This window comes from Phlebotomus papatasi, chromosome 3, assembly GCF_024763615.1.
Source record: "Phlebotomus papatasi isolate M1 chromosome 3, Ppap_2.1, whole genome shotgun sequence".
Classification (NCBI taxonomy): domain Eukaryota; kingdom Metazoa; phylum Arthropoda; class Insecta; order Diptera; family Psychodidae; genus Phlebotomus; species Phlebotomus papatasi.
Window position 1 is genome coordinate 41,871,535 of NC_077224.1, and position 27,958 is coordinate 41,899,492.

The 27,958-nt window shown below is 32.3% G+C and overlaps 3 protein-coding genes across 3 annotated transcripts in view; 2 read left to right on the top strand and 1 right to left on the bottom strand.

The window, feature by feature from the left end:
* The window catches only part of LOC129805696 (leucine-rich repeat and fibronectin type-III domain-containing protein 3), a 123,391-nt gene extending 99,661 nt beyond the window's left edge, over positions 1–23,730 (top strand). Inside the window, exons 2-10 of the mRNA XM_055853778.1 lie at positions 2,653–2,810; positions 2,902–3,852; positions 5,057–5,383; positions 5,619–5,770; positions 8,086–8,436; positions 8,871–9,021; positions 16,842–17,091; positions 17,176–17,359; positions 21,342–23,730. Coding sequence (XP_055709753.1) covers positions 2,661–2,810; positions 2,902–3,852; positions 5,057–5,383; positions 5,619–5,770; positions 8,086–8,436; positions 8,871–9,021; positions 16,842–17,091; positions 17,176–17,359; positions 21,342–21,471 — 2,646 coding nt within the window. The 5' untranslated portion in view covers positions 2,653–2,660 and the 3' untranslated portion in view covers positions 21,472–23,730. The remainder of the gene's footprint in view (positions 1–2,652; positions 2,811–2,901; positions 3,853–5,056; positions 5,384–5,618; positions 5,771–8,085; positions 8,437–8,870; positions 9,022–16,841; positions 17,092–17,175; positions 17,360–21,341) is intronic.
* The window catches only part of LOC129805707 (cell cycle checkpoint protein RAD17), a 197,637-nt gene that overhangs the window by 129,883 nt on the left and 39,796 nt on the right, over positions 1–27,958 (top strand). The gene's annotated exons all lie outside the window — the stretch shown is intronic.
* The window catches only part of LOC129805693 (rab3 GTPase-activating protein catalytic subunit), a 159,053-nt gene that overhangs the window by 128,290 nt on the left and 2,805 nt on the right, over positions 1–27,958 (bottom strand). The window lies entirely within an intron of this gene.

The following is a 27,958-nucleotide window of genomic DNA, read 5'->3' on the forward strand; positions in this document are numbered from 1 at the left end:
TTTGTGCGCTAGGCATAAGTATCTTTAAGTGAAAATTACTATCTATGTGATAATATTGAGGTCCATGCACGATGTTAAGATAAGGAAATGGTGTCTTAAAGATTTCTTTTTTCACTTTTTTAGAAGAGCTCCGGGAGATATGTAATTGTTGAAAATTCTGATGACATTAACGTTATTAATTAGAATTTATTTTAAACTTTTATTCTATGAAAGAAGAGATTGATAGTTCTTCTTTTCGTTATGACATAACTATGGCTTTAAATTTTACAAAAAGTGCAATAAAACCAATTTTTCTCATTTCCTTCTTGTTCTGAAAAATGGGCGCTAAATGATTAGAGATATCTACTTGGGGTCTTGAGATGCTATATCTCAAAAGTACTTTCGCACCATTTACTGGTTTACCGGTACTCAATCGATTTATTGAACAGATTGAATCACTCAAAACATCATCCAAAATAATTTTTAGGAAATACCGATCAGTCTTGTCAGAAATTCCAAGGCCTTTCCAATGAGCCCAAACATGACCCCATCAGTCGATAAATTCTCTCTCTAGAGCCTTTTTAACCAATGACCTTGAAAAACCGTTATTAGGTTTAACAGTATTTTTGTATATAGACGAAATGTCTCTAAAAGAAAAACATGGCTTGGAAGGGAAAGGGCAGGGTGGGTAAAAATGAGGGACATGTTAATGGTCCCAGGGTAGACTTATGGGGGGTCTCCCGGAGGTCCCAAATCTCTGTCTCTAGAGAAGGCGACATTCAGATGGACAGACAGACAAGCAGCATGACGATATTTCACAGACTTGTCAACTTGTCAGAATAAAGTGAAATAATTCAATTTTTTAGAAAAAAAATTGTTTTCTTTTTTGCTTTTGGGAAACTTCTTGATACCCTCTAAAATACTTATTCCCAGTGAATATTACACCGAAAAGTTAACTATTCTCAAAGTTATAGGGGTTTCAAATCTTAAAAATCCTATACTCAGCATGTAAAATCTCAGCTTGAAATCGCTCTCCTGTAAAGTTGGCCATTCGCGACTTATTCGTTTTATATTCTGAGCCATCGATATATACTGCTCTATCTGTGGAGTTCGAGCAGTAAAATAAAATGGCAAACAACAGTTTGACAAGAGGCGTGGCTTATTTTATCATGGGCGGTGTTAATTTAACTTCTCTTCAGGCTGAAATAATTATAGCACAATCTTTATGGAATTTGTTTTTTCAATCTCAAATAGAGCACTTTATTGCCCTCCTAATTAAAGCATCAATAATTTAATTTCTTATTTTGCTATTACCTTAAAAGTTTGAATAAAATCTTTACTTCTTGTTTATTTATGATTTTCAACAGAAGGACAATTTTAAGTTAAAAACAAATTTTCATGTAATTGCTTGAACACCACAAGGAGACTTACAAATAAAATTCCTTGATTTTTCGCCACTTCTATATTTCGATAAATTAGACCCGCCCCCCCAGTGGGCGAGAATTCTTTTTGGTGGATTCTTTTTGGCGAGTATTACACAATTTTCAATTAATAACATTCCGCTGTTTATCCGTCTGCGTACGTTTGAGTATGATCAAAGCTAGCAGCTAAAGGCTAAACAGTTAGAGATTGCGATTTGCAGTCTTTTAGGGACGCCCCTATTGTGTCGATCTAGGCATCTCTAACCTAACTTTCTTTAACCTCAATTCTCCCTTTTCTCTCCAACATCACGTTCTTAAAAGTGCTTTGTGCGACTCAAGGACATTTCGGATATACATGAAAGTGACCTTGAATAACTCCTTCTAATAATTTCTCAAGGTCAACTGTCAATCAGTCATGGACAGCTTATTTCTCAACTGAATAGAGCAAATATAGATTAATTAGAAAGGCCTTGAAATCCTGTACAAATCTAAATAATTTTAGAAAAATTACTGTTAACTTACTGATTTATTAGAACTTTTCTTATATTATTTTTAAGACATATAAATTTGATTACAGAATAGCTAGAAAATTATTAACTGGAACATTCTTTCACTTTGTCATGCGTTTTTATTTAATAAATCTGTCGAGGACATTACCTAAGACGTTATCTATTTTTCCATAGGTTAGTTTATTAGACACTTTCTTATTCAGAGATTGCCATAGTATCATCACATAAAGTACTGACAATTAAAAACTTAATCTTGAAGAAGCTTCGACCAAAAACAATTTAAAGGCGTGGTATTTTTAGTGGGTTCAATGATTTTCCCACATGAATATCACGTGAATTATTATTTTTAATAAAAAAAATAATAATAAAAAAACAATACAATTATAAATTTATTTAAAAAAAAAATAAGTTCACAAGTTCTCACTGTAAAGTAAAGTCTTACAATCTCAATGTCGCATAAAATTTTCCAGATTCAATTGCAATAGCTATCAATTCTTTTGGAGAAATTACTCAATTAAGAGATTGATAGAATAATTCAGCAAGAACTTTAATTAGAAACCACACACTGGTCAATTTCCTAATGTACTTTTTGCTCTTCATTCACACAATTCAGTTGGAACTGCATTAAAAAGCATTGGGATGGCTAAAAGAACAAAAAAAATATGATATTTGGTGGTGGAAAAAGAGGATGAACAATGCATTTGACCATTTCATTGAATTTTTTATCTCTCTCTCGTTTGCAGATTACAAAATGCGTGGTCTGAGTGTTCTATTTTCAACATTAATATTTGTGAATTCAACAATAGCACAATGTCCATGGCAGAAAGATATACCAGATTTGCAAACATCCTGTCTATGTGCCTACAACTTAGGTCATGAACTCTCTGTGCAATGTGACCAGGTAATTGAGGAACAACAACAAAAAAAAAACTACTATTTAAACCAACTTCCTGGGAATCCCAAAAAAAATATTATACCCTCTCCATTTACAGGTTGATTTTGCTATATTAGTGGATGCCTTAAATAAATACGCCAAAGCAAAACCCATTGATTTACTCTATGTGAATAATTCAACAATAGAATCTTTAGAGCATAATGTATTTGCCAATTTGCGATTGCACAACATGCAATTGAGTAGCTGTAAGATAAGAAGCATCAAGGATGGAGCTTTTAGTGGGCAGGAGCAGGTGCTGAAAAATCTCAATTTACAGGACAATTTACTCACGGAAGTTCCTATGAAGGCATTGAAAGTTCTTGCAATATTAAATTTACTGGATTTATCCAAAAATCACTTAACCCTTATACCAGACGATGCCTTCAATGGTATGACCAAATTATCAACACTCAAACTGAGTGACAATAATGTAACTCTGGCAGCTAATGCCTTTCGTGGTGTCGAAACAACTCTAAAGAATTTAAATTTAAAAGGTACACGACAGAAGCGTGTACCCGATGCTGTACGTGGCCTGAAGAGTCTGGCATTTTTAGACCTATCACAAAATGGTATACGTGAACTACCAGGAATTGGTGGTGTGAGAACCTTTGAGGGCCTAGACTCACTCACTGCCCTCAATCTAGAACGAAATCTCATCCAAAATCTTGGAGAGACAGCTTTTATGGGTATACGTCGAACACTGAGTTCTCTCAGTCTTCTTAACAATCTCCTACCAGAATTTCCCGTTGGTGCCATACACTCCCTCAAGGAATTGCGCGTCCTCGACATTGGTTTCAATCTACTCACACAACTGCCCGAGACAGCATTCCGTGGGAATCCCACCATTACACTCTTGGCACTCGATGGAAATCCACTGCCCACAGTACCAGAAAAAGCACTTGCCCACTTAAATAAAACCCTCCGTGGCTTATCACTTGGAGGACGCTTCTTACACTGTGACTGCAAAATTCGATGGGTTGCCGAGTGGATAAGAAATGGAGATTTACAGGTATGTAAATCACTCTTAACTTTGCTCTATGGAAATTTTTTTCAAGAGCTATGTAAAATTCTCAAAAATACAAAATACATTATGAAAATTGTTTAATTTGTAAAGCAACTTGTAAAACATGGTTTTTCATCGAAATACTTTTTATGCTTCTACTATGTTTGCTTAAATAAACCTTTAATCATCGGACGAGAAACTTAAGGACTCCATTATTATGTGAAAAAAATTGAAATGAAGCATTTTTTGCAAGTAAATAAATAATCACTCAAAAGGCTTTATGATGCTATTCCAATAAAAAATGTACATGTGTTTTTAGTTCTTTACTGTTCTCAAATGTTACTGCATTATCGACTTTTCTTTGTATTGGTTCTTCTCTCGACTATTATCCCCAATTCTCGTCGTGTTCCAAAACCGCGAAACAGTCGTGATAGGAACCAATATAAAGAAGAGTGAATTATGTAGAAGAACTTGAGAACAGTAAAGGGCTTCCACATAACCGACTTTTCTTCGTATTTGTTCATGTCCAGGATGAGTTCTTGGTTCATTTTAGAACAGTCAAGGCAGCAACCGACACAAAGAAAAGTCGATAATGCAGAAGCACCTGAGAACACTAAAGTCCTAAAAAAAATATTTCAAGAGAAAGATTTCTCCTTTCCATTTTTCATTTTTCATTAGTATAACACCATAACTCTTGTAGCCGTAATCTAAATTCGTTAAAGTAAGACCAAAATATTTTAAAGAAACAAATATTACATTAGATGTGAATAATGATTATCCCTTCAGCATTTTTTTATAAATAGAGTCATTCTAACGTAATCATTTTGCTTCTTCTTTTAGCAAATGCATTATAAATATTGGGTAGACCATTCTCAAAGATTCAAGCATAGATATTTAAAGTATCTATTAAACCATAAAATCAACAAAAATGCTTATAGTTACGAATAAAAGACCACAAAATATCCTCAGTAGATATTCAATTTAATATGCCTAAAGACTTTAATATCAATCAGAATAAATGATAAAATCTTTTCCATCAAACTTTTAAATGTTTTTGTCATCGCATAAAAGTGTTAGTCCCCGAATATAGGAGGGGTTGTAAGAAAAAAATCTTTTTAAACATTTCCATATCAGCCTCAACTTTGATTCCTTTGGGACAAGAAAAGTTTTAAATGCGATTTTTTTGTCGTTCTACCTTCTCCCCCAAAAGGTGACATCGAGGGAGAGAAATCCCCAATTTTGTGGTACCCCAAATCGCTTCAGGGATCGTGGTTTCTATTCAATTCAACCAGACGAGCTAACTTGTCCGGAATCGGAGATAGATCTCAATGGTCCAATTGGTGTTGTTGACTCTCTTGTGCCAAAGCTCACCGAATCATCCATATCATCAACACCATCAGGAAATATTGAGAGTACAACAAATATTAATCCACTCACCACCTCATCCTCAGGCAGTAGTTCTGTGATCAGTAGTTCAAGTTCTCCAGCACCAACGACAACTGGAGGGACAACCACAAAAAGCACAACACTTCATCCGGTAATTCTTTTCCTTCTTTCATGCATGAAACTTTTGGCATTGCAAGACCAAAGGAAGAGAGGTTCCTTTGAAACTCTCGCTTTTGTAGAAAATAAGGAGCAATTGACTGTCGCATGTGCAAGAACAAATAATTTGCCATTTGAGATTCACTTAATTGCTCCCCCCCCCCGACTTTCCTTCATTCTCACCCTCACAATTTTTTAATACCATTCTTGTACATTAAACCCATATACAGAACAAAGCAACCGCAAATAGAAACTCGCCAAATTGGCGCCAACAGAATTCATCGGCACACAAGCAGCGACCACCCTTGGTTCTTGGATTTCCGCCACAGCGTGGAACCAAAATTGACGATTCAAATGAGGTTCAAGTGAAAAATGCCTTCAGGTAAGGGCTCAGAGTCACCACATTTCTCAAAACCATCATAATTCTGACAAATTTCCCCAACAACATCCTCACTTGTTAATAATTTAAATCCCGCCACAATGACCAACCGGACCCAACACAGAATACAATGTTCTGAATTTATATTACTAAGTTTCGGCTTTAAAAAACGTCAATTTACTAAATTATTAAATTGACACGGAACGGAAAAATTATATCAAATCATTAATGACTCAATGGGTCAGTACTCGCACCATGATGCAAGTGTCCCGGGTTTGAATCCCTTTAGGTCACCAGGGATTTTTCTGGCATTAAAGGTGTTGGAATTGGATTCAGTGACCTTCACTGCACTTGATTCCACGGGGCATGGAACTGCCTAATCCCTGTATAAAAAAAATAATAATGGATGTTCCAGAACTCCCCTTGCGGGAAGGTCTAAATTCGGAAAGTTGTGCGACCATTATTATTGTTATCAGTGACTGAATTTAAAAACTCCTGTTTACGTTCCGTACGTACGTAGAAGAAAGGAGTTCTTTTCAAAGAATAATCCTGCTGGCAGAAAGCGACAAACTCATAATGCTTCTATCTCGGAACAATGAGACACAAAGACCTTTCGGGTTTCTTATTTTTCTTTACTTTTTTAAGGGCTGGATATCCCTTAACATATACACACATCCTCAAATTGTCCACACCACATTCAATCGATCCTATCAGGTATAACCTGTCCAGATTCTGGTTAAAATCTCTAAAGCCAAAATCCTGCACACCAAACACCCAAATGCGCCAAAATCCCAAGGAGGCATTTGAAATTTTAACAGTTTCAAATTTATTCCGGATTTAGGCTCTTCAACAATTTAAACCTATCGAGATATTAGATTTCGGTATTTTGGCTACCACTAATCTGTCTAATTTAAACAACGTACAGAACAGATATTCTCAATAGTCCGAGACTACAAGTAGTCCAGTATAATCTGTCTAAAAATGTTAGTGGACTCAAGGACTGACCGGACTGAACAGATCAAAACGTCTGAGATCACATACTTAATAAGATTTTTGTCAAGGTCAAAAACACGTTTCCATCCCATATAAAAGTTAAGATACTAATAAAATCCTAAAACCAAAAGAAAGTAGTAAAACTATAAAAACCAGAAAAGTAAACTATAAAAACCAGAATATAGACGTAATGAATCCAACGGGTCTCGGTTAAAATCCTGTATGCCAAAATCACGAATAGGCCAAAATCCCGAAAGCCAAAATCCCGAATTTTTAAAAGTGTCATAGCTACTGCCACGATTGTACCCGCGCTTGCTGGAGGCAAAGGGAAATCTTCTGTGTTTTAGGAAATTATTCTACACATTATCCTGCATATAATTTCATCCCTTTCAGGATATTGAAAATTCGGGATTTGGCTTTCGGGATTTTGGCGTTCGGGATTTTGGCTTTCGGGATTTTGGCGTTCGGGATTTTGGCGTTCGGGATTTTGGCTTTCGGGATTTTGGCTGCCACCGGAATCCAACAATAAGTCTTAAGAAACCTCAGAATTACGTTCCAGAAGATGAGACAGGGCTTCACCAAATATAATGACTTATACGGGTTTCAGACCTTAGGCTTAGCCATATGGCTTAACTTCTCTAATATCTTATCACTCAAGATTTTTTGGAAAAATTTGACTTAGAATTGGATTAAAAGTCAAATTACCAATTAGATTTTGAAAAATCAATAAAATCGCTTTGTGTTTAAGGTTTTAAGACCCTCGGGAAGTGGGCTAAACCTCTAGTCTGAAGACGGCCTTAGACTAGTGATCGACCCCAACATATAGAACATATCATTAAGATCACAGAACCAGGGAAGCCAAAGTCAAATTAATTCGGCCATTGGCAAAATCAGTTCAAAAATATGTCCTCTAAAGCAGAATAGCCTTCGATTTATATCAATAAATAAGTCCTAATGAGCGAGTCCTAATTAAACCATATAAGGGAAGACTTTCAGGCTTCGCACACACTCTGATTTCGAAAACTTCATATTTTTCCCATATTCTCTTGTTGAATTTGACTTATTTATTCAGGAAATGTGTGACTTAGGACTGGCCTGGCTATTAAAATATCTTTCCACTTGGTCATATGCATTAAAGGAATATGGGAAAAATATAAAGTGGTCGAAGCCAGATTGTGTGTGCGAAGCGTGAAAGCCTTCTCCTAACCTTAAATTAAAATAATTCAAACAAAAAATAAGAGACATCTTATCTGGTACACTCTATAATATTTTATATTAGAGGAAGAATGGACCAAACAAAAAAATATTTTCTGACTTCATTGCAGGCAAGACAGCTCCGTGATTATTCAATGGGATTCAGACACAGCGAATATTTTGGGCTTTCGTGTTGTATATCGTCTCTTTGGGGACAAAAGTTTTAAACAGGGACCACCACTAGAGGCTAGCGAGCGTGAATTTAAGATAAAGAATGTCCCCTCGCAGGAATGCATTGTGGTATGTGTTATATCATTGGAAGAGATCAATGTAACACCGGAAAATGTGCCTTACACACAATGCCGGGAAGTGAGAACTGTTTCATCACAAACATCCAATATGGATAAAATCACAATTGCGGCAAGTGCAGCAATCTGTGGTACTATAATTGTGGCAGTAATTGTCTTCATAGCGGCTAGCAGGTTGGTTTCAATTCTATTAATTCTTATTTTGAACAAATAATACTCTGAATTTATTTTATCAACATAACCTCATATAATTTTATGTGGATTCATTGGAGTTGGAAAGATGCTAAAATGATAAAACTTGTAATGAAAATTACACAAAAAATTTTTGAAACTCAAAACGTGTAATAGATTCTTTTGTGTAAAAAGTGATTTTTACACATGATCCTAGAAATAAGAAAACAAATAAAAACTAAAAGAAAAACTGTTTTTTTTTCTCTAGTTTCAAAAATTAGATTTTGCGTCCAAGAACATTTCCAACTCTGATAACCATGTATTAATGCCAATTTGTGAGGCTCTCAATAGAATACCTAAGAGTGGATTAATTAGTATTGTGTTAATGTTTTGGTTAAATTTTTCCGCCTTAATTCCTATCGGATCCATTGGTCCAGACGCCGATCACGGAAACTCCAGTCGCTCCACTCCACGCAAAAGAGCCCGTTACCCATCGCTGGACTCCCGGTTAATTGCTGCGGACCTACAGCGAGTCCAGGCGGACCTCTAGGCTCAATCGCCACACTGTCTGCCTTCAATAATCACAAGGTAAATCGCAGCTTTTCTACTTCTTACGACGATAGCAGTGGCTACTATCGGAAAGTTAAGACCACTGAGCTGTGACATGATCAAATGCTATTTTGAAACTTGTTAAAATGTCTGTTTATTGAATTGTTCAATTGACTCTATTAATCAAGATAGAATTGAAGGAAATAGTAGAGAGAGAAAGATGAAAATATTTATAAAACTTGTTGTAATAACTCTCATAATAATAAGACTGTGCAATTCACCTTCACATTGAACTCGAAAATCAACATAAATTCTGCTAGTTATCGCTCATTCACCATGGTAAATGTTGCATCAAGTACAATTTACATATTTTATACAGGGTGTGAAAAATTTATTCATACACTTACCAATTCAATATTGATTTTATTCAATAAAATGATAATAATTTTTTATTGCTTTTTTTTAATTTTGTGTGGACCACATTATTGATAGGCAATTAATTATTGTCATTTTAATAATTATTATGATTAAAATGGAGCTTTTCAATATAAAAAATAGTCTTTTTCCTCATTCCACTGCTATGTGTTTTAACGTCAGAATAAATGAGATGAGAAACTTTTTTTTTTGCAAAATTATTGAAATTTATAATCCTACCAATGTGAAGCTTATTCGTGTTGGCTTTAACTTTATTAAGTAATATTAATTTTGTTCAATTTTTTTATTCTGTATTCTTCATGGACATAGTATTTGGGTAATTTTAACCAATAATTTTTTAATTTTGGACAATATATTTTATTAAAAAATGGACAATTTCCCCTAGTTCTTGAAATATGGGGACGATGAATCGCATTTATTGAGAAGCATAGAAAAAAATAGTAAATACGAAGCTTAGGATCGCAAAAAGCATGGGCACTCTCCCCTATATTTTCAAATAGCAAATCGGTTTGTCACTCACCGTGGTAACACATATAAGATTAATATTAATATTAGGAAAAGCCGGAAAGAGAAGTATATAGTATGCAAAATTTCAAATGGAAAATCACGTATGTTAGAAAGAGTACACTCTAGTGGAGTAATACGATGAGTAAGATATTACTGTTCGTAGGGTCGGAGGAACGTCTGTTCGACAGGGAACCCCTATTGACACTTTTGTCAAAATCTTGAAAATTATTTAATGTACCTAGTAAAATATAAGTAATATAACGTTTTTTCGGTAATATACCTTTTACTATAAACAGAGATGTTCAAATTTCATATCCCAAATGGTACAGAGTAGGGTGTCAATAGGTGTTGACACGAATTCTTAAAGTGTCAATAGACGTTCCTTTCACCCTATTAATTGTTTTCTGAATCATATTATAGGCAATTCGAGCAATTTTCCATGCGTGCCAACTGTGATTCGGTCAGTTTTCGAGCGAAGCGTGAGAGAGAGGCATGATAAAACACTTGCTATCTTTTTTTGGCATTCTCGCAGTTCAGAAAGTATTAATCTTCATATTAATCTTATATGTGACATGGTCATCATAACCATGTCAGATATAAGATTAATATTAAGATTAATACTTTCTGAACTGCGAGAATGTCAAAAAAAAGATAGCAAGCGTTTTATCTTGTCTCTCTCGCGTTTCGCTCGAAAACTGACCGAATCACAGGTCGCACGCATGGGAAAACTGCTTAAATTGCCTCTAATACGATTCAGAAATCAATTAATAGATTTATAAAACCATTAATACGAACAGTAATATCTTACTTATCGTATTACTCCACTAGAGTGTACTCTTTCTTACACACGTAATTTTCCATTTAAAATTTTGCATACTATACACCTCACTTTCCGTTTTTTTCTTGCTCTTAGTATTAATCTTATATGTGACATCACGGTCAATGCTGATTAGCTGACCTTGAAGTTTGATCGACGCGAACAGCCGATCTTAAAGTTTGATCGGCACGTTCAATCGATCTTGAAGTCTGGTCGGTACGATTAGCCGATCTTGAAGTCTGATCGGTACGATTGACCGATCTTGGAAACTAATCAGCACAATCAGTCGATCTTGGAGACTAATCGGTGCGGTCAGTCAATTAAAGTAACTGATCGACACCGATGAGCCGACCTGTCACTCACGGTTCACTCGCTAACCATACTTGTTCATCTCCTTTAGCAGATACGTAAGAAAACTATGTTGACTTATCTTGAATATACTTCATAAACGATGGCAAATAAGTGTTTAAAAAATACATTAAAGGTTTAAAACTATCCTACCTTTCCCCATGAAACGATTTAATAAAAAAATACAAGATGCCATAATTCTTATGCGAATAGCAATATGAGCACAATCAACCTTAAAGTTTTCTACTTCTTTCAAGAACATAAATTTTCCACACCCTGTAAATAACTTTATTTTTATGAAATTACAATATTATAACAACTTCATGAAACACCCACACATGAGGTAATTTCAATTAAAAAAATATGTTTTACTGTGAATTTTCTTATTAGAGTGAAGAGTCTGTATGTAAACATAATAGTAAATGCATCTTTTATTTTTATTCACCTCACGTGTAATTCTTCTAACTCTCGTAAAACATTATATACAGTCAGATGCAAAACTACTTTAACATGCAACAATTAAAAAATCTTCATGATTTTTTTTTGCGAAACAGATAAATTCGGCGGATTTATGTTTTTCCACGGCGAAAACATTGGGATCTATTTTAGTAAAGTTTCCTTTCCGCTAAATTGGTAAATATATATCTGTGAAAAATCCATACAATATGTATGCATAATTCAATTGTTGAGGGAGGAAAAGAAATTGAGTCCTCTACCACTTGTATCTGTCTACCTGTCTTGAATCGTGCTATTCATCTTTCACTCCTTTTAACCTCCATAGAATGCATTCAATTTTTTATAAGAAAGAGAATTGCCTCAATTTAATATTTCTAAAATGCACTCCACACACGTTTCCTTTTACATTTTTTTCCTCACTTTTTATTAGGTATATTGACTCCCTTGATACAAATAAAATGCTCATATGTCATTTTTCACCAGAGTCAGGGGAAAAATAAAAGAAGAGAAATAGAATTTTCCATCAGTTCTGCCAACTTATTCATTTACAAAAAGATTCTCATCACTTTCAACAAAATAATAGTAGTAGTTTTCCAAGATGTATACATTCACTACCATAAAGACGACTTAAAGTGCATAGCAAGAGAAATTTATGACATAGGGATATAATGTTGCTCAAGAACTTTACTTAAATGACATGTTTTATATCGCTCATGTAGTATTACAGGGATATCTTTCAATTTTTATTAATTTCGAAAAATAAGGAATTGGTATCTTCTGATAGGACATTCAATAGAAATATCGATTGCACTTATGTAGCTTACACATCTTTTGAATTTTTCAGTTAAGTTAAATTCGGCTGTCAGTACATAAATGTCAATTTCCTGTCAAATGTTGTCACAGAGAAACTCATTAAAAACCAGGTTAAATCTTAGTTTTCCTACATGAAATGGGTGAATTAGTCATTAGGAATCAGGAATTTATACAAAAAATGTCTTTTATCTTAAAATTTACTGAGTTTTCTTTTTTTTTGTTTCACAACTGTCAAAATATGATTCATCGATTAGGGTTGCCATAGGATATCTGAAGGATTTTATAGATTTTAGTTTCTGGCTATATGGATCTTATTTGAATCCTACAGCTGTAAAAAATAAAATTATGAAGAAAGAAGAAAAAGATTTTAATTTTCCACAAGAAAATTGAATTTCTATTTTATAGTAGAAAAAGACAAGCAAATATGACATTTGAGCAACAAAGCAAGAGGCACAATTTTAATCCGGAAATCCCAAATGATCAAAATCCTAAAACGGAAGATGTAACACGAAGGATGTGTGGAATAATTTCCCAAAACATAGAAAATTTCCCTTTGCCTTCAGCAAGGGCGTGTAAGTAGATATGACATTTTTAAGAATTTGGGATTTTGGCTTTTCGGAATCTTGGATCTTTCTGGATTTTGGCTTTCGATATTGTGTCTTTCGGAACCCTTACATCGAATGAAATTTTGCAAATTGAAAAGGTATAGAAACTAAGCCTCTGCGAAGTGGATTGGGGAGTTTAAGCCACCTGCTCATACTTCCAATTAAAATCATATATGAGACTTTTTTTGTATTCGCAACCGATACACGAAATATCTTAAAAATGAGAAGCTGAGTCCGAGATCAATTTATGGGTTGGCTTCAAATAGCTCCATACAAAAGTCAACTTGGAAAGGGCTTGATAGAAGCAGCATAATATATTCGTAACGTTCCACTTGAGAGAAATCCGAAAAAGTTAAAATAACATTCTGGAAATGTTAATTTTACCTTGCATTATTGATCCGAAATCGGTGTAAACATTACACTTTTTTGGTGTATTAGGGGTTAAATTAACCGGTTTTCATGTTAATTTTAGCCTTAAAAAGGTGTCAAATTAACATTAAAAATTGTTGATATATTTTTACACCTAAAAAGTGTTAAAGTTACGAAGAAAATAAGTTAATCGCACCCTCTTTTTTTTCTTAGTGTACGATTGCAGATTTAGTGCAATTTACAAGGGGCCCAAAGATCTTTCCTCTGTGTCTGTCGCGATTTTCTTATCTACGTATCTACGTATTATCCACGTATTACCCTTTACGTATTATCTACGTATAGGGTACAATGGGGTAATTTGGCACAGAATTTAATTTTGAATTTTGAGATTTTCTCACTGTTTCAAATGGGGAAATTGGAAAAGAAGACCACGAAATAGAAAAACACTTCTTCATGGTCTTTTTATTCACAAAACTGAAACTGTGATGTGTGAGGGAAACGGAAATTCAAGGAAAAAAATCCGTTCAAAATTACCCCGTTGTACCCTGATTGTATAACTTTAGGCACAAAATCCTTCATTATAAAAGTTGTCGAGCTTTTGGCCTCAATTCTGAGATCAAGATCAAAATTAATATCAAGTAAATTTCAACATTTTAGTATTCGTAAATCAAAAACTCAAAATCAAGATGCCAAAACTGTCAAATATCTTGAAATCTTGACATCCAAGACACAAACCGTTTGTATTTCAAAATTTGCAATTCTGGAACCACTATTTCAAGATTTCAAGACGTCAAATTTCTTGTTTTCTTGAAATAATTTCAAAAACTTTTCCGAGATGCTTGGAATTTTCAAGATACTAACAATTTCGAAACCTCCATACGGAAATCGCTCTTTACGAGGAATATATTTATAAGAGAGTGTTCAAAAACAAAATTAATGAAAAATACTGCGATTGATCTCGCTTTTGCACTTCCTGTATTCACGATTATTCTTGTATTCATGATTAATACGATCTATAATTAATTTTCCTAATTTATATGGGGAAATTTCAGCAATTCCAGCAGCGAAAAAAAGGTATTTGTCAGAAGTGACGTTTCGACATATCAAGTTCCACAAATGAATCGCGTCAAAATATGAAATCTTGATCTTAGAAATGTTTGACAGCTTGTAATTTTAATCTTCATATTAGTTTCAGATATGACGCCCTTATTCTTATTTTTCTAAATAATAATCTTTGAAGTATTTTGATATAATTAAATATTTTCGATCCAAAAAAATCAATTTAAGGGACATTTAAAAAATAAATAAATTTTATAATATGTCCCTGTAATACACGAAGAGCGATATTATTCTAATGCACATGAGAATTTAAGCAAATTTAAACAGCTCCAGTGAACTTCTTCAAAGTATTTTCGATTCTAAAAAGCACATTAATGGGAAAATTTACTGAATTTACTAACTTTGAATTACTTAATATGTAGACACAAGACGATTAAGACTTCAATATAATTATTTTAAGTATTAGAATTAAGGATAGGTACTGAACAAATTAAAGAAATAGAAAGACATGAATGTTAAATTTTGGTGGATTTTCTTTGAGTTATTTAAAGAAAAAATCAAATTTAATTGACCCTAACCTTTCGCTAACCCTTTCAGGAGAAATTCTTCTTATTTCTTAATTCTTCAGTGGTACAAGTTGGACAATGGTACAATTTGGACAGAGCTTTTTGTCTTGATAAATTTAGTACTACATTTTTATTTGTATATTTTTAATGATTTAGTTTTATAATTTTGTTCCTTGTGCTTAAAAACAAATTTATTGTATTTATCAAGAAAAAAGCCATGTCCAACTTTGAACCGGCGAATTGTCCAACTTGTAACACCAATTCCAAATTATATCACTTTACCCTATACTAAATTTTCCGGGAAAATTCCTTAAATATCTTCCATATAATACGATGTCTTTGTTTAGAAAAAAATTCAATGGTGAATAGGTCCAACTGATCTAACAAATAGCGGGAAGTGCCCATGATTCGTACGATCCCAAACTTCGTAATGACCAATTTTTTCCTATGTTTAGGAAACGCATGAAAGGGGTGGGGGGGGGAAATAAAGAGGTTAGGTTCGAGATATTGTAATTTGAAGAGGGGTCATCGAAGACCGGATGTTGATATCTCATACCGTTTGGATTTTATATGGGTCAAAAGACTGAAAAAGTGCGAAAGGCAGTATTTTTAAAATAGAGCTATGACTGTTACTTTCCCGATTCATCACCGATTGTGACCGATGCAATTGGGTTCAGAATTACAATACTTTTCAAAAAAGTCTAAATTTAATCAAATCCGTTAAAAATCAGGCCCTCCAGGGTGGTTGAACTTTGACTTTGAATAATTCAAGATGACGATTTTTCCGATGATAGGTGTCGAAGGACAAAATGTTGAATACCTCCAAAAAAATATCCAAAAATTAACGAAATCGTCAAGGCCAATATTTTCAAAGTCAAAAAAATATGTTTTTGAAGGGAATAGAAGGGGTGTGGGGATATTTTGGTAAGTTAGTTCGATAGAGAATGTTGACTTGTGGGGGGGTCACCGAAGACCGGAAATCAATATCTCTTACTGTTTGGCTACCAGGATGGAGAGAAATTGAAAGAAAAAACACGATTGTGAAAACTACTCTCTCGTGGAGTTCGAGCAGTTAAAAATTAGTCATTACTAAGCTTGGAATCGTATAAAGCATGGGCATTTTCCCTTACGATTTTTCAATGAGAACCACTAAAATTTAACACTCCGAGATGTTTTCTTTTTCTTTGTAAAACAAAAAATATCAAAGAAAATGATATGCTTATTACTTAAGAAAAAAAAATTATTGTAAATTAATGCACTGAAATTTTGTATGAAATCATTTAAAAAAAACATGAAATAACTACGTCAATAAATTAGGCTGGTAAAACAAACTTTCTGATGGCCTTTCTCATCATTGGCATTGAAATGAAATATTTTGTGAGAAAAAAAATTACAAAACAACCCAAAAAGTCTCTCACTTTTATACAAACGCCCTATTTTCCCGCCTTCCGATTATCCAATTTTGTTTGCTATTGAATCTATAAAGTCATCAAAAGAGAGAAAATATACTATATATGTAATTTTATTTCCATTGCCTCTGATTGTAAGAAAGAGAAGAAAAAAGGCCCAACTAAAAAGTAAAGACTTCATGTTGTATTGCAAATGAATGAATGTGAAGACGCTCTATATATTTATTTGATTAGATTTATTATATAGGAAAAACACGATTCTTCATTCAACATCTCTTTACACTCTAATTATTTTTGGTGCATTTAGGCTAAATCATCAAATTTCACGGCTTACAAAGTGCAAAATTATGCACTAGAGAAATTAATTACTGACGTCAATAGTTGATGATTTAATTGTGCAACCAAGTCGAATATGATTCTAAGTAGTACTTCAAACTTACTCATACACCTTTTTTTCATTTACTTTTACCGCTAGGATTGGGATCAAGTATCAGCTTACAGTGGTCGTTCAATACCTCGACCACGCATCTATCCACTGGAAAATCCAAGTATAGCGGACGATTTACGGAGTCACGTCTCGCACTTTTCCGCCCTCGGAGCTAATCCCAAAGTCGGCAAAGCACGCTCCATTGCAGATGGACAGTCACAGCATAGTTTCTCCAACCATTCACACCGGGGTTACCTCGGGTCGGCATTTCCCACGAATCTGGTTAATTCACGACCAGGTAAAACCCGATCCCCTACCCCAGGATCCATAAAATCCTGATCAAAGACAAGAAACCAATGTGGACCTTCCATCTTTTTTTCAGAACTTCGTCAGTCGAGGCAATCATTGGCAGCAGCATCCGATCGAATGTCTCGAGCCTCATACGCGGCATCAGTGCACGGTATTGCTCACAGCGTGGCGTCCAGCACAAGACGCACTAGACCACGGTCAAGATCGCGTGAACAACTCAACGGCACCCACATACACTCCCATCGACCCGGAAGCCGGTAAATATTCTTTGTTAACACACCCCATTCCACATGAACTAGCAAAATGCCGCGAAAACATTTCTACTCAATTGCCCCATCCATTAATATACTATAAGCAAACTGTACGAATTGAACTGCAACTAATATTGAAGTAATGTAACAGTAATACATTTTTTTAAGAAGTAACCTTACGGGGAAAAAAATCAATGATAAGATATGAAGGCTATGCAGTAACATTTTCCATATTCCATTACTATCCCATATTCAGCAGAAAGTATTAGGATCTTAAAAAGTTTCACTTAGGAATACTTTTAGACCACGCCTCTTCTAGAATTACGGAAAACTAAAAATTGCAGACTGAAATTTTAGGTGTTTGATGGAATGACATAGGGGAAAGGCTCATAATTTTGGACAGTTTCTAAATTTGGACACTACGAGGGTAAAATTGGACACTAAAAATTAATTGATTAAAATTCTGGATTTTTATTCCAATATTTGATGAATAATGTATTATATCTAAATATTTGTTCTTTTTGGAAGATTTTAACACTAAAACCGTTAAATTTTGAATAGAATTTGAGTTAAAATTAGTTTGTTGAAAATTCAGTGTGAGCAATTGCTTACGAGAAATATGACAAAACTTCGTCTTATTCAGCTGTGGTGAAGTATTCATTGAATAAATAAATATTCATTGAATATTGTATTGATTCACATTAATGGTGATTTGTACATTTGACTTGAAGTGCAATTTGCCTGGTGAATTACATTTTTCGTGTGAAAAATGGGAAATTTTCTACGAGGTTCACCATTGAGGTGATAGTCCTTATTTTGGACAGGTGTTTTCCTCTCGAAATTTCGTGAAGTTTTAGCTTTTGTGATGACTTAGATTGTATAAATTCCTGGAGAAACAAATGAACAAATCCGAGCGTACTTGGATTACCGAAGTCAACTCACTTTAATGAATGATATATCAAATTTCTGGGCTTCTTGTGACATTATACAGTTCCCTTACATAAACAGGAAAAGGACTTGATAAGATTGGTTCTTGAAATGGAGAACAATGGGCATCCCATTGAGGCGAATTAGCTGTCCAAATTAACAACCAAGTTGTCCAAAATAAGAGTCAAATTCACCTCTACATATCAATTCATTTTTAAACGTATTAAAACTAATTTTAATAAAAATAAGACGATAAATAGCTTGCTAAGTTTCTAAACAACCCTTCCGAAAAGAGGGTAACAAAAAAATCATTTAATATTGAAAATATCGCACTTCAAACTTGGAACATCGATGCTCATAAGCAGACTGTCTAAAACTATGATCCTTTACCCTATTATACTTTGTATTAAGACTTTCAACTGCTAATAATGGAGGCAGCCAAAATCCCAAAAGCTAAAATTCCCAAAGTCAAAATTCCGAAAGCAAAAATCACGAATATTTAAAATCCTTAAAGGAATGAACCACTTGTTCTCTCCGATCTCTCTCCAGAAGCGGTTATACGACAGACGGGACGGACCGTCCACGAAACTCGATTTTTAGCGCATGTGATATTCGTGATCTATGAGTGTCAAAACGTGTAAATCCAAAATTTGGGCCCGATCTGACGAGATCGTATTTCAAGTAAGACTACAAAAGCTGATATTGTAAAGAATCTCAGCTAAAAAGAACGTAAACGTAATTGTTTCGAACAATTTTAAATTTTAGGACCTTAAAGGACCCTCTAATAAGTGTTATAACCTACACTTTTAAAGAAAAACACACAAATTCTACCGAACAGTGTAATTAAGTGTATGAAACTTCGGTAAATTTGCTTGCCAAAGTCCTAAATATTCTTTTTATTAGAATTACAATTTTGCGTTTCTTCTTTTTAAGGAGTGTTGCTTGAAACTTTGTAGATTGTTTAACTTAATTGTTTTCTCTAAAATCATTCATATTACATTTTAAAATTATAAAAATATAGACATAGTTTTAATTCGGTTAACTTGATTCTCGTAGTTGCTTGGCCTTTCCGGAATTCTTTCAAAGTCTTTAATCATCATTTGGTTCATCAAAGCGACACTTTTTAAAAATATTTTTTACATTGTTTAATCTCTAGATCTAGAATATGCAAAATCTAAAAATTCATAGGAGTTTGAGGAACAAAACTGGCCGAAATTGCAAGCTGGCCGATATTTGGTACAGTTCCCCTATTTTAACCACTATTTTCATGAAAAAATTCAGGGCAAAAAAAAGCGGTCTACAGACTAGAGGTTTAGCCCGGTTCCCGAATGTCTCAAAATCTTAAATAACGAGCAATATTATTGCTTTTTGAGAGCTTAATATATCATTTATCTTTAATAATTCAATCCTAACTCGAATTTTAATAAAAAAAAATCGTGATTAATAAAAAACATTAGAGAGTAGCTAAAGCAAAACTTAAGGTCTGAAAAGAAGCCCGTAGGGTGGAGTCTACACTTATGGATGTTAAACACTTATAGACAGCGTGCAAGAATCTTAAGTTCTTACGTAAAACAGATTTCGAAAAGTTATAAAATTATTAGTTTATGATGTAATTAACAATGTTTTTGATTTTTCGAAATCTGTTTAATGTAATAACTTAAGATTTTTGTGTTGTCCATAAGTGTGTACAACATCCATAAGTGTAGACTCCACCCTATAAGAGTCACTCTCATAAGAGTTGGAATAACTCTCCTAAATACAAGACCTTAATAGAAGTAAAAATTACTCTAATAAGGAGCTAATAATAAGGAGCATCGATTCTACACAGAAAAAAATATTTTGTAAAAATTTTCGTAAATGTTTGTGAATTCCTATGGAGGAGTTACGAAATGCTCGTGAATCGTTTAACGCACAAACATGTTTGTAAAAGTTTGTACTTTTTTCACAAATATTGTTCGTAACATGATCACTTGACGAGCATTTTTTTATACTTTTACAAACATTTCTTCGTAAATATTCGTAAACACACAAAAAATGTTTGTAAAATTTTGTCATTTGTTCGTACATATTTGTTTTCCTGTTGAACATTTTACGAACATTAACGAGCAAATGAAAAAATTTTACGAACATTTTTTGTGTGTTTACGAACATTTACGAACAAATGTTTGTAACAGTACAAAAAATGTTCGTCAAATGCTCATGTTACAAATAATGTTTGTGAAAAAAGTACAAACTTTTACGAACTTGTTTGTGGGTTATACGATTCACGAGCATTTCGTAACTCCCCCATAGGAATTCACAAACAGTTACGAACATTTTTACAAAATATTTTTTTCGGTGTACACAGAAAAAAAAAACATTTCGTAAAATTGTTCGTAAATGTTTGTGGAATTCTTATTAGGGACTTACGAAATACTCGTAAATTGTATAAAGCACAAACAAGTTCGTAAATGTTTGTACTTTTAAATGTTCGTAAACACACAAAATTTGTTCGTTAAATTTTGTCATTAGTTCGTTAAGTTTTTCCAAATAAACAAAAATGTACGAACAAATGTTGCTAGTCAAATGATCACCTTACGAACAATGTCTGTGAAAAAGGACAAACATTAACGAACTTGTTTGTGGTATATACATTTTACGAGTATGTCGTAAGTTCTAAGTAGGAATTTACAAACATTTACGAGCAATTTTACGAAATATTTGTTCTGTGTAGTAAGTTTTACTCCTACACTCTGTAGTTAGTTTGTTACTGTGAATATTCGCCCCAGAATTTCCACAAAAAAATTTCGAAAATTAACTTTAAAAAAATGTTTTGGCAAACTAATATAGCGGTATATTTCTTATAAGGTTATGCGTATCAATAATCCCTCAGTCAGATATTTAAAAACTCTCCTCAATGTTAGATTTATTTTATTGAAACATTTTATTAAATTTTATGCAGTTCAATTGGTCCACCTGGCAATACGAATCAAGATATTAAATTTCATTTTCAATACTCATCTTAATTTCTTTCTTTTCTCCCAATCTCTCCCACAATCGTACAATCACAATGATTCAGCAGATACTCAACGGCTGGCTCCACGCATACCTTAAACAATTACTGTGACACATCTGACAACTGGACCGATCATGATATGGATATATATATGGCAAGAAACCCAACAACAAGAAATGGATTGGTGCCATTATGAGGAAGGCTTTTGGTTTCCTGATACTTTGACATCATCTACGATTGGCATGAAATATTTTGACCATTCACCATTGCAGATGATATTAGAGTATCTTTTGTGTTTTGTTCTCTAACTTCTAAACAAACTATCGAACATTCCATCGACATTGAGAGAGAGAGGAATCAAACAGAAAGTCAAATACTAGGATGTTAATATCATTAAGCAACAATCAAAGTCGTACGTGTGAGGCAATCCCTTGAGATTTTCTTTAATGCTTTAATTATTTTAATTAGTGTCTTTGCTTTTTGATAAATTAATTCATAATTTTTCAGGCTAATTTCAAAGGTAGTTCATTTGAAAATAATTCAATACACGAGCAAAGCTATTAACATTTTGACAGAAATAATTTATATTTTCACTAATTTTACAGTAACAGAATAATTTTGAAAAATTCTTTCAAAGCACATATAGAATGAATATTAAAGCAGAAGAGTCATCTGATGGGAATCTCTTACACATTACAATCTTCATGTTTCATTTAGATAATTCATCTTCATTTTAGTTTAAAAAGAAAATAATAAAAAAAACCTATTTAAACTCATTAAATCCACTATTCTTTGTATGAAAAACATTATAATTTGTTTTCTTCTCATTCTTTATACGTTTTGTGGTAATGTATACTTTTTTTTTCCAATGAACAAAGATGAAGAAAACAGAAACATATTAAGATAAGACTAGAATATAAATAATTTAAAAAAAAAACACATAAATAATAAATGAAAACAATATGAAAATTGATTAATCAAAGTTAACGAGAGTAAAACGGTTAACAAACTCATGTTTATGAAAGTTAACAGTTTATTTTTTTGATTTATTTTTTTTTGTAAAGACGCGCCTAACGAAGACACTGAATGAAAAATAAAAATTGAAAATGTATGAAAGTAATTAAAAATATATTAAACCTGTAAATATGTTGATATTATAAATATGAATGATGCAGAAGAAAAAAAATACGAAAGAAAAAAAAACATTTAGTGCTAAAGTCATCAAAAGATATTCGACCCAGTAAAACAGAAAATAATTATAGTTAAGCATTGATATATAAATGGAAGATAAAATTTTTAGTTGAATAATTGAAAATCTTATGAAGAAAGAAAAAAAACAACATAGCATGTACATAAATAGAATATTAAAGTAAGATCATTTTTCGGTTAAACTTTTTCAAGCGAAAGCAATTTGCTGCAACTCATTGAGTTCTAAAGTATTTTTAAAAATATACCAAATGCTAGAGAGCTCATCAAAATTTGTGACTCTCACATTTGAAAAAAGCGTACACAGTTGATAGTTAACGAAATTAGTAATAAGAAGAAAAAAAACATGAAACTGAAAAAATATGTAAACAAAAATTTATAGTGTAAAATGTTTAAAAAAAAAATAATAGATAAACATACAAAAAACCATAGAGGGATCAATATTGTATAAAAAGATATTTGCAAAAAATTGTTAAAAATATTCATGTAAAAAAGAGACATTAGAAAATATTTTTTAGACATTTCCAAAAAAAAGAAAAAAACAAATCTGAGATAGAGCAAAATTGTATATCGTCAAATTCAAAAAACAAAAAAAATAAAAAATAAAAAGTGAACCACGTAGTCAAACATTAAAAAAAAAACATTTTAAAAAATCACTCCCCACTGCCTTATCATTATATTATTATGTAATTTTTATGAATTTACGTTGATATGCGAAAAAACAAGGATATCTAAAGGACTTTATCGCTAAAATTTAAAAGAAAAATACACAGCGAGATGAAAAATGTAAAAGAAAAATTTAAAAAAAAACTAGAAAAAAATATTACTAAAAAAAATATGTGTGTCATTTATAGCCAATTTATTTATGTAAATGGAATCTCCCCCATTACAATACGATATCTCCCAGAAAGACTGGAAGCAGCACTAACTTGGAGCAAAAAAGACATCCTGAATAGTCATTTGGCAGAGAATGATAGAATGAAATGAACTTATTAGTCTGCATTTTCAATTAAAACATCATTGAATCATAACACAAGTATCATATAAAATATAACATATAATGGAGAGAATATTAAAATATCAATCAATATTATATGACATATAGAAAACTTACTTATATATTGAGCGAATGGGGCTAGAGAGTACGAATATTATTAATTTTAGGTGCTAAAATTTTTGAATGATGATTGTTCAGCACTTGTTGGCAAATGTGTGAGTTTTAGTAGACAGAAATAAAGGAAAATTGATTTAACTCTTATCTCTTTAATTCGCTAAATCATCGAACCTGAAAAACTCTGCAAAATTTACCCATGTTAAACCCATAAAGTTTTGAAAGTTTCAATTCTCTAATCTCAACAAATACTCAGCAAAATGTCATCAGTAGGAGAATTCTTGAATTTTTGTGGCATTATCACACGTGAGTTCGAAACCTGACAATACCAATCGAGCTTTTTTCTCATGTCACATGAGATCGAAAATGAAATTCATTGATATTTCTTTTAATAAAATCTCTTTTCTTGATGATATTTATGCAAATACAGTCCGCCTTTATTGATTTAAATGAGACTTCTGACAATGGCAATGTCACGGTTACAGAATCACTTTTTCGAAAAAGCTCTCCTGAAGGGGAATTCTGTAACGCTCTGGCAATGCCATATGACAAATTGGGTTAGAATCTTAGGAGAGCTTTTTCGAAAATGCGATTCTGTAGCCGTAACATTGCAATTTCAGCCCACATGGCATTGTCAGAAGTCACATATTTCAAATTTCTGGCAATTCAAATGACAATGAATTTTGTTTATCAAATCAACCAAGACGTACTGTATTTTCATAAAATCATCAAGTAAAGGGATTTCATTAAAAATTCAATGAAGTGCATTTTCGAACTCATATGATATGACAAAAAAGCTCGATTGGCATTGTCAGGTTGCGAACTCACACGTGACAATGCCACGAAAATTACAGAATTCCCCTAATGAAATTCGAACGCAATTTGTCATATGGCATTGCCAGAATGTTACAGAATTCAGCTACAGGTTATTAAAAATAAAATTTACTAAGTATATATCGTCACTTGAATCAGCAATTGTCGTAACTTCCTCACCTAATCAGGTATTTTTTTAACTGAAAACCTAGTGATAAGCCTGGATCAGCTTATTGTAAGTGAGATTCGTAACATAAGCAGAATCGGAATACATGCAAACTCGATTCAGAGTTGAATTTGGGAGATGTTGTGCAGTAGTTTTGAATAAAATAAATATCTAGGATTTGAATTAAACTTACAGAAAGACCATGAGTGAAATATAAACCAGCTTCTATAATTTTGCCTAATAACTTAATCTTATCGGTTGCTCTAGAGCTGAGATACTTAATCCAATTTATTTCTTTTGGAACACGTTTTTTGACCACAGCGCCCCTTGTATCCATGTGACGAACTACAACTATATCAAAGAATGATTCTATTTTGTGAGAATATTCTTTTAAATCCTAAGCAGATTGGCTAGTTGGCAAAAAGTGCTTGATTTTGTATAAAAGAGCAATAATAAGTTAAAACTGAGCAGTAACAAAAAATATTGAAACAGTGATATTATCGTCCAAATTTTGTCAAAGGAAAAATAAAGGGCTTTTCAATTTATCTGCTATAATTTTAGATGTTAATGGCTCCGGCACACCTTTTAAATCAGGAAAATTTCATGAAATCAAAATTTACGTCCCTTTCTTTCTACCACGTTTTGCATTATGTCTATCTGATTCTTTGTAGTTCAAATCCGATTGAGCTAAATTGAATTTGTTGTGATGTTTAAAAGAAGAAGAAGAGTGCAAACGATTGAGATAGACATTATGCAAAAACGAGTGAGAAAGAGAAGGCATCCAATTTCGACTTTATGAAATTTTTCTAATCTAAAAGGTGTGCTGGAGCCATAAATATATAAATTAGACCCATTATTGTAAACATTTAGGTTTTTTACTGACCATAATTAGATAATCTTGAAAACTAAAACTGTCCTTAACAATCTGTTTTGTGGGTTTGATAGAGCTTGATATTTTATTAGCTACATTTTCGTTCATGTACAACTTTTCTTTTAGATTGTTTTTTGCAAAAAAAAACAAACGAGCAATAAAAAATCGAAATGGGTTGTAAAAAATTAAAAATGAGCAGATCTTTCATTAAAGTTGCTAAAAAGTTCAATTTTTCCATGTTTTCTGACATATAATGAGACTACAGCGCCCCTGGTGTCAGTTTTACGAACTGTATCTGTCCAGATGATTATCGGGCATGTAAAAGAAAACAAATACAAATATTTTCGCATTAGGAAATAAATCGATTCAGCAGAATCGGAGATATAAGCACCCATGTATCAAAAACCGGTAAAACCTGTTTTGCCTAGATTCCAGGCGCAAAAAGCAAAATGAAGTCAAAATGAAATCAAAATGTAAATCACTTAACCTAAGCAATAGAAAAAATAGCAAGAGAACCCAGGGACAAAATCAGTGTTGCATAGTGTTATTAAAGGAAGGTCAATAATCCTGAAGGACCTATTTTTTTAGGACGTTTTTTGAAACGTTATTCCAAACCTGACTGAATGAATCAGGACAGTAAAAGTATTACTTCTAAGTTTTCACAGTGTTTAAAATCTCTTAGGGTTGACTCTATCGGAGTCGTACTGCATTATACACTAAAACGAAGAACGTATCGTTCCTTATTACTCATCTTCGCTCATTATTCCTTTTTACTTGAATTCATATTAAAATAATATAGTTACAAGCTGACTTCTTTGTACAGTAAAGGTAATTCAAATAGGGATTTTTATTTTTCAATGTTGATAGAAACTTTTTTTTACAAGAAATTGATAGTATCGACTATGTAACTAATAAAATCCATCCTTCGCTTTAAATTAAAGCCTTCAACAGTAGAAAATTTTATTTCATAACTTCAAAGTGTAATCGATTGAAGAAATAACATTTTAAGTAATAAAAACATTCTAATCAAGAACTACATGCGGCTTAGTTCAGCCAATATACTATGATGAAAAGGATTAATCTTTCAGGAAACGTTCTTTTTTTAATTGAGTTAAAATTCAATTCAATTCATATATTCATGAAAAAATAGGGTGTTCGTTTCTTACAACTTTGAATTACATAAAATTTAGAAAAATAACCATATGAATAAATTTAAATTGAATTTAAATTGAATTTAAATTGACTTTGAATTGAATTTTACTATATGGAATCCGGCCGATAACTTGATGCAATAGAGAAAACACGGAATTTCGACCTGGTTCTTCTCCTTCTTTATACTCTAGTCAACGTTTCGAAGCTGAATGGCTCCTTCCTCAGGTCTACAATATACATATAAACATAGATTTAAAAATAACTCATTTACAAAATCATAAAACTCCTACATGAAAATTGGTGGGAAAAGGGTGTCAGGGAATTCTTTCACTATCACTTTTACATATATGGACGATGTGCACATGAAGGTGGTCAGACTGGGAATGGGAAGCCACAGATGAATTGAATTTGAACATAATTTGTATAGAATTTGAATAGAATTTGAATTGAATTTGAATCGAATTTGAATTGAATACAAATTGAATTTGAATTTGAATTTTAATTTTAATTTTAATTGAATTTTAATTCAATTGGAATTGAATTTTAATTGAATTTTAATTCAATTTTAATTGATTTTGAATTGAATATTAATTCAATTGGAATTGAAGTTGAATTGAATTTGAATTGAATTTGAAGTGACTCTAAATTGAATTTGAATTCAATTTGAATTGGATTTGTATTGAATATGAATTGAATTTGAATTGTATTTTATTTGAATTTGCGTTAAAAGTGAATTGAATTTGAATTACATTTTAATTTAATTCGGACTACATTTTAAATTTGAATTGAATTTTAATTCAATTGGAATTGACTGTTTATTTAATTGGAATTGAATTTGAAGTTACTCTAAATTGAATTTGAATTCAATTGGAATTGAATTTGAATTCAATTTGAATTCAATTTGAATTGAATTTTGTATTGAATATGAATTGAATTTTAATTGAATTTTAATTGAATTTGAATTGTATTTGATTTGAATTTGAATTTGAATTTGCATTAAAAGTGAATTGAATTTGAATTAAATTTTAATTTAATTCGGACTAAATTTTAAATTTGAATTGAATTTGAATTTGCATTAAAAGTGAATTGAATTTGAATTAAATTTTAATTTAATCCGGACTAAATTTTAAATTTGAATTGAATTTGAAATTAAATTGATGTCGAATTGAATTGGAATTGAATTTGAATTTAATTCAAAATTGATTTAATTGGAACTTACATTGATGTGGAATTGAATTTGAATTGAACATGAATTTAATCTGGATTGTATTGATGCTAAATTCGAATTGCATTTGATTTTAATTGAAAATTAATTTAAATGGAATTTAAAATAATTGTGAATTCAGTTTAAATTTAATTTGAAA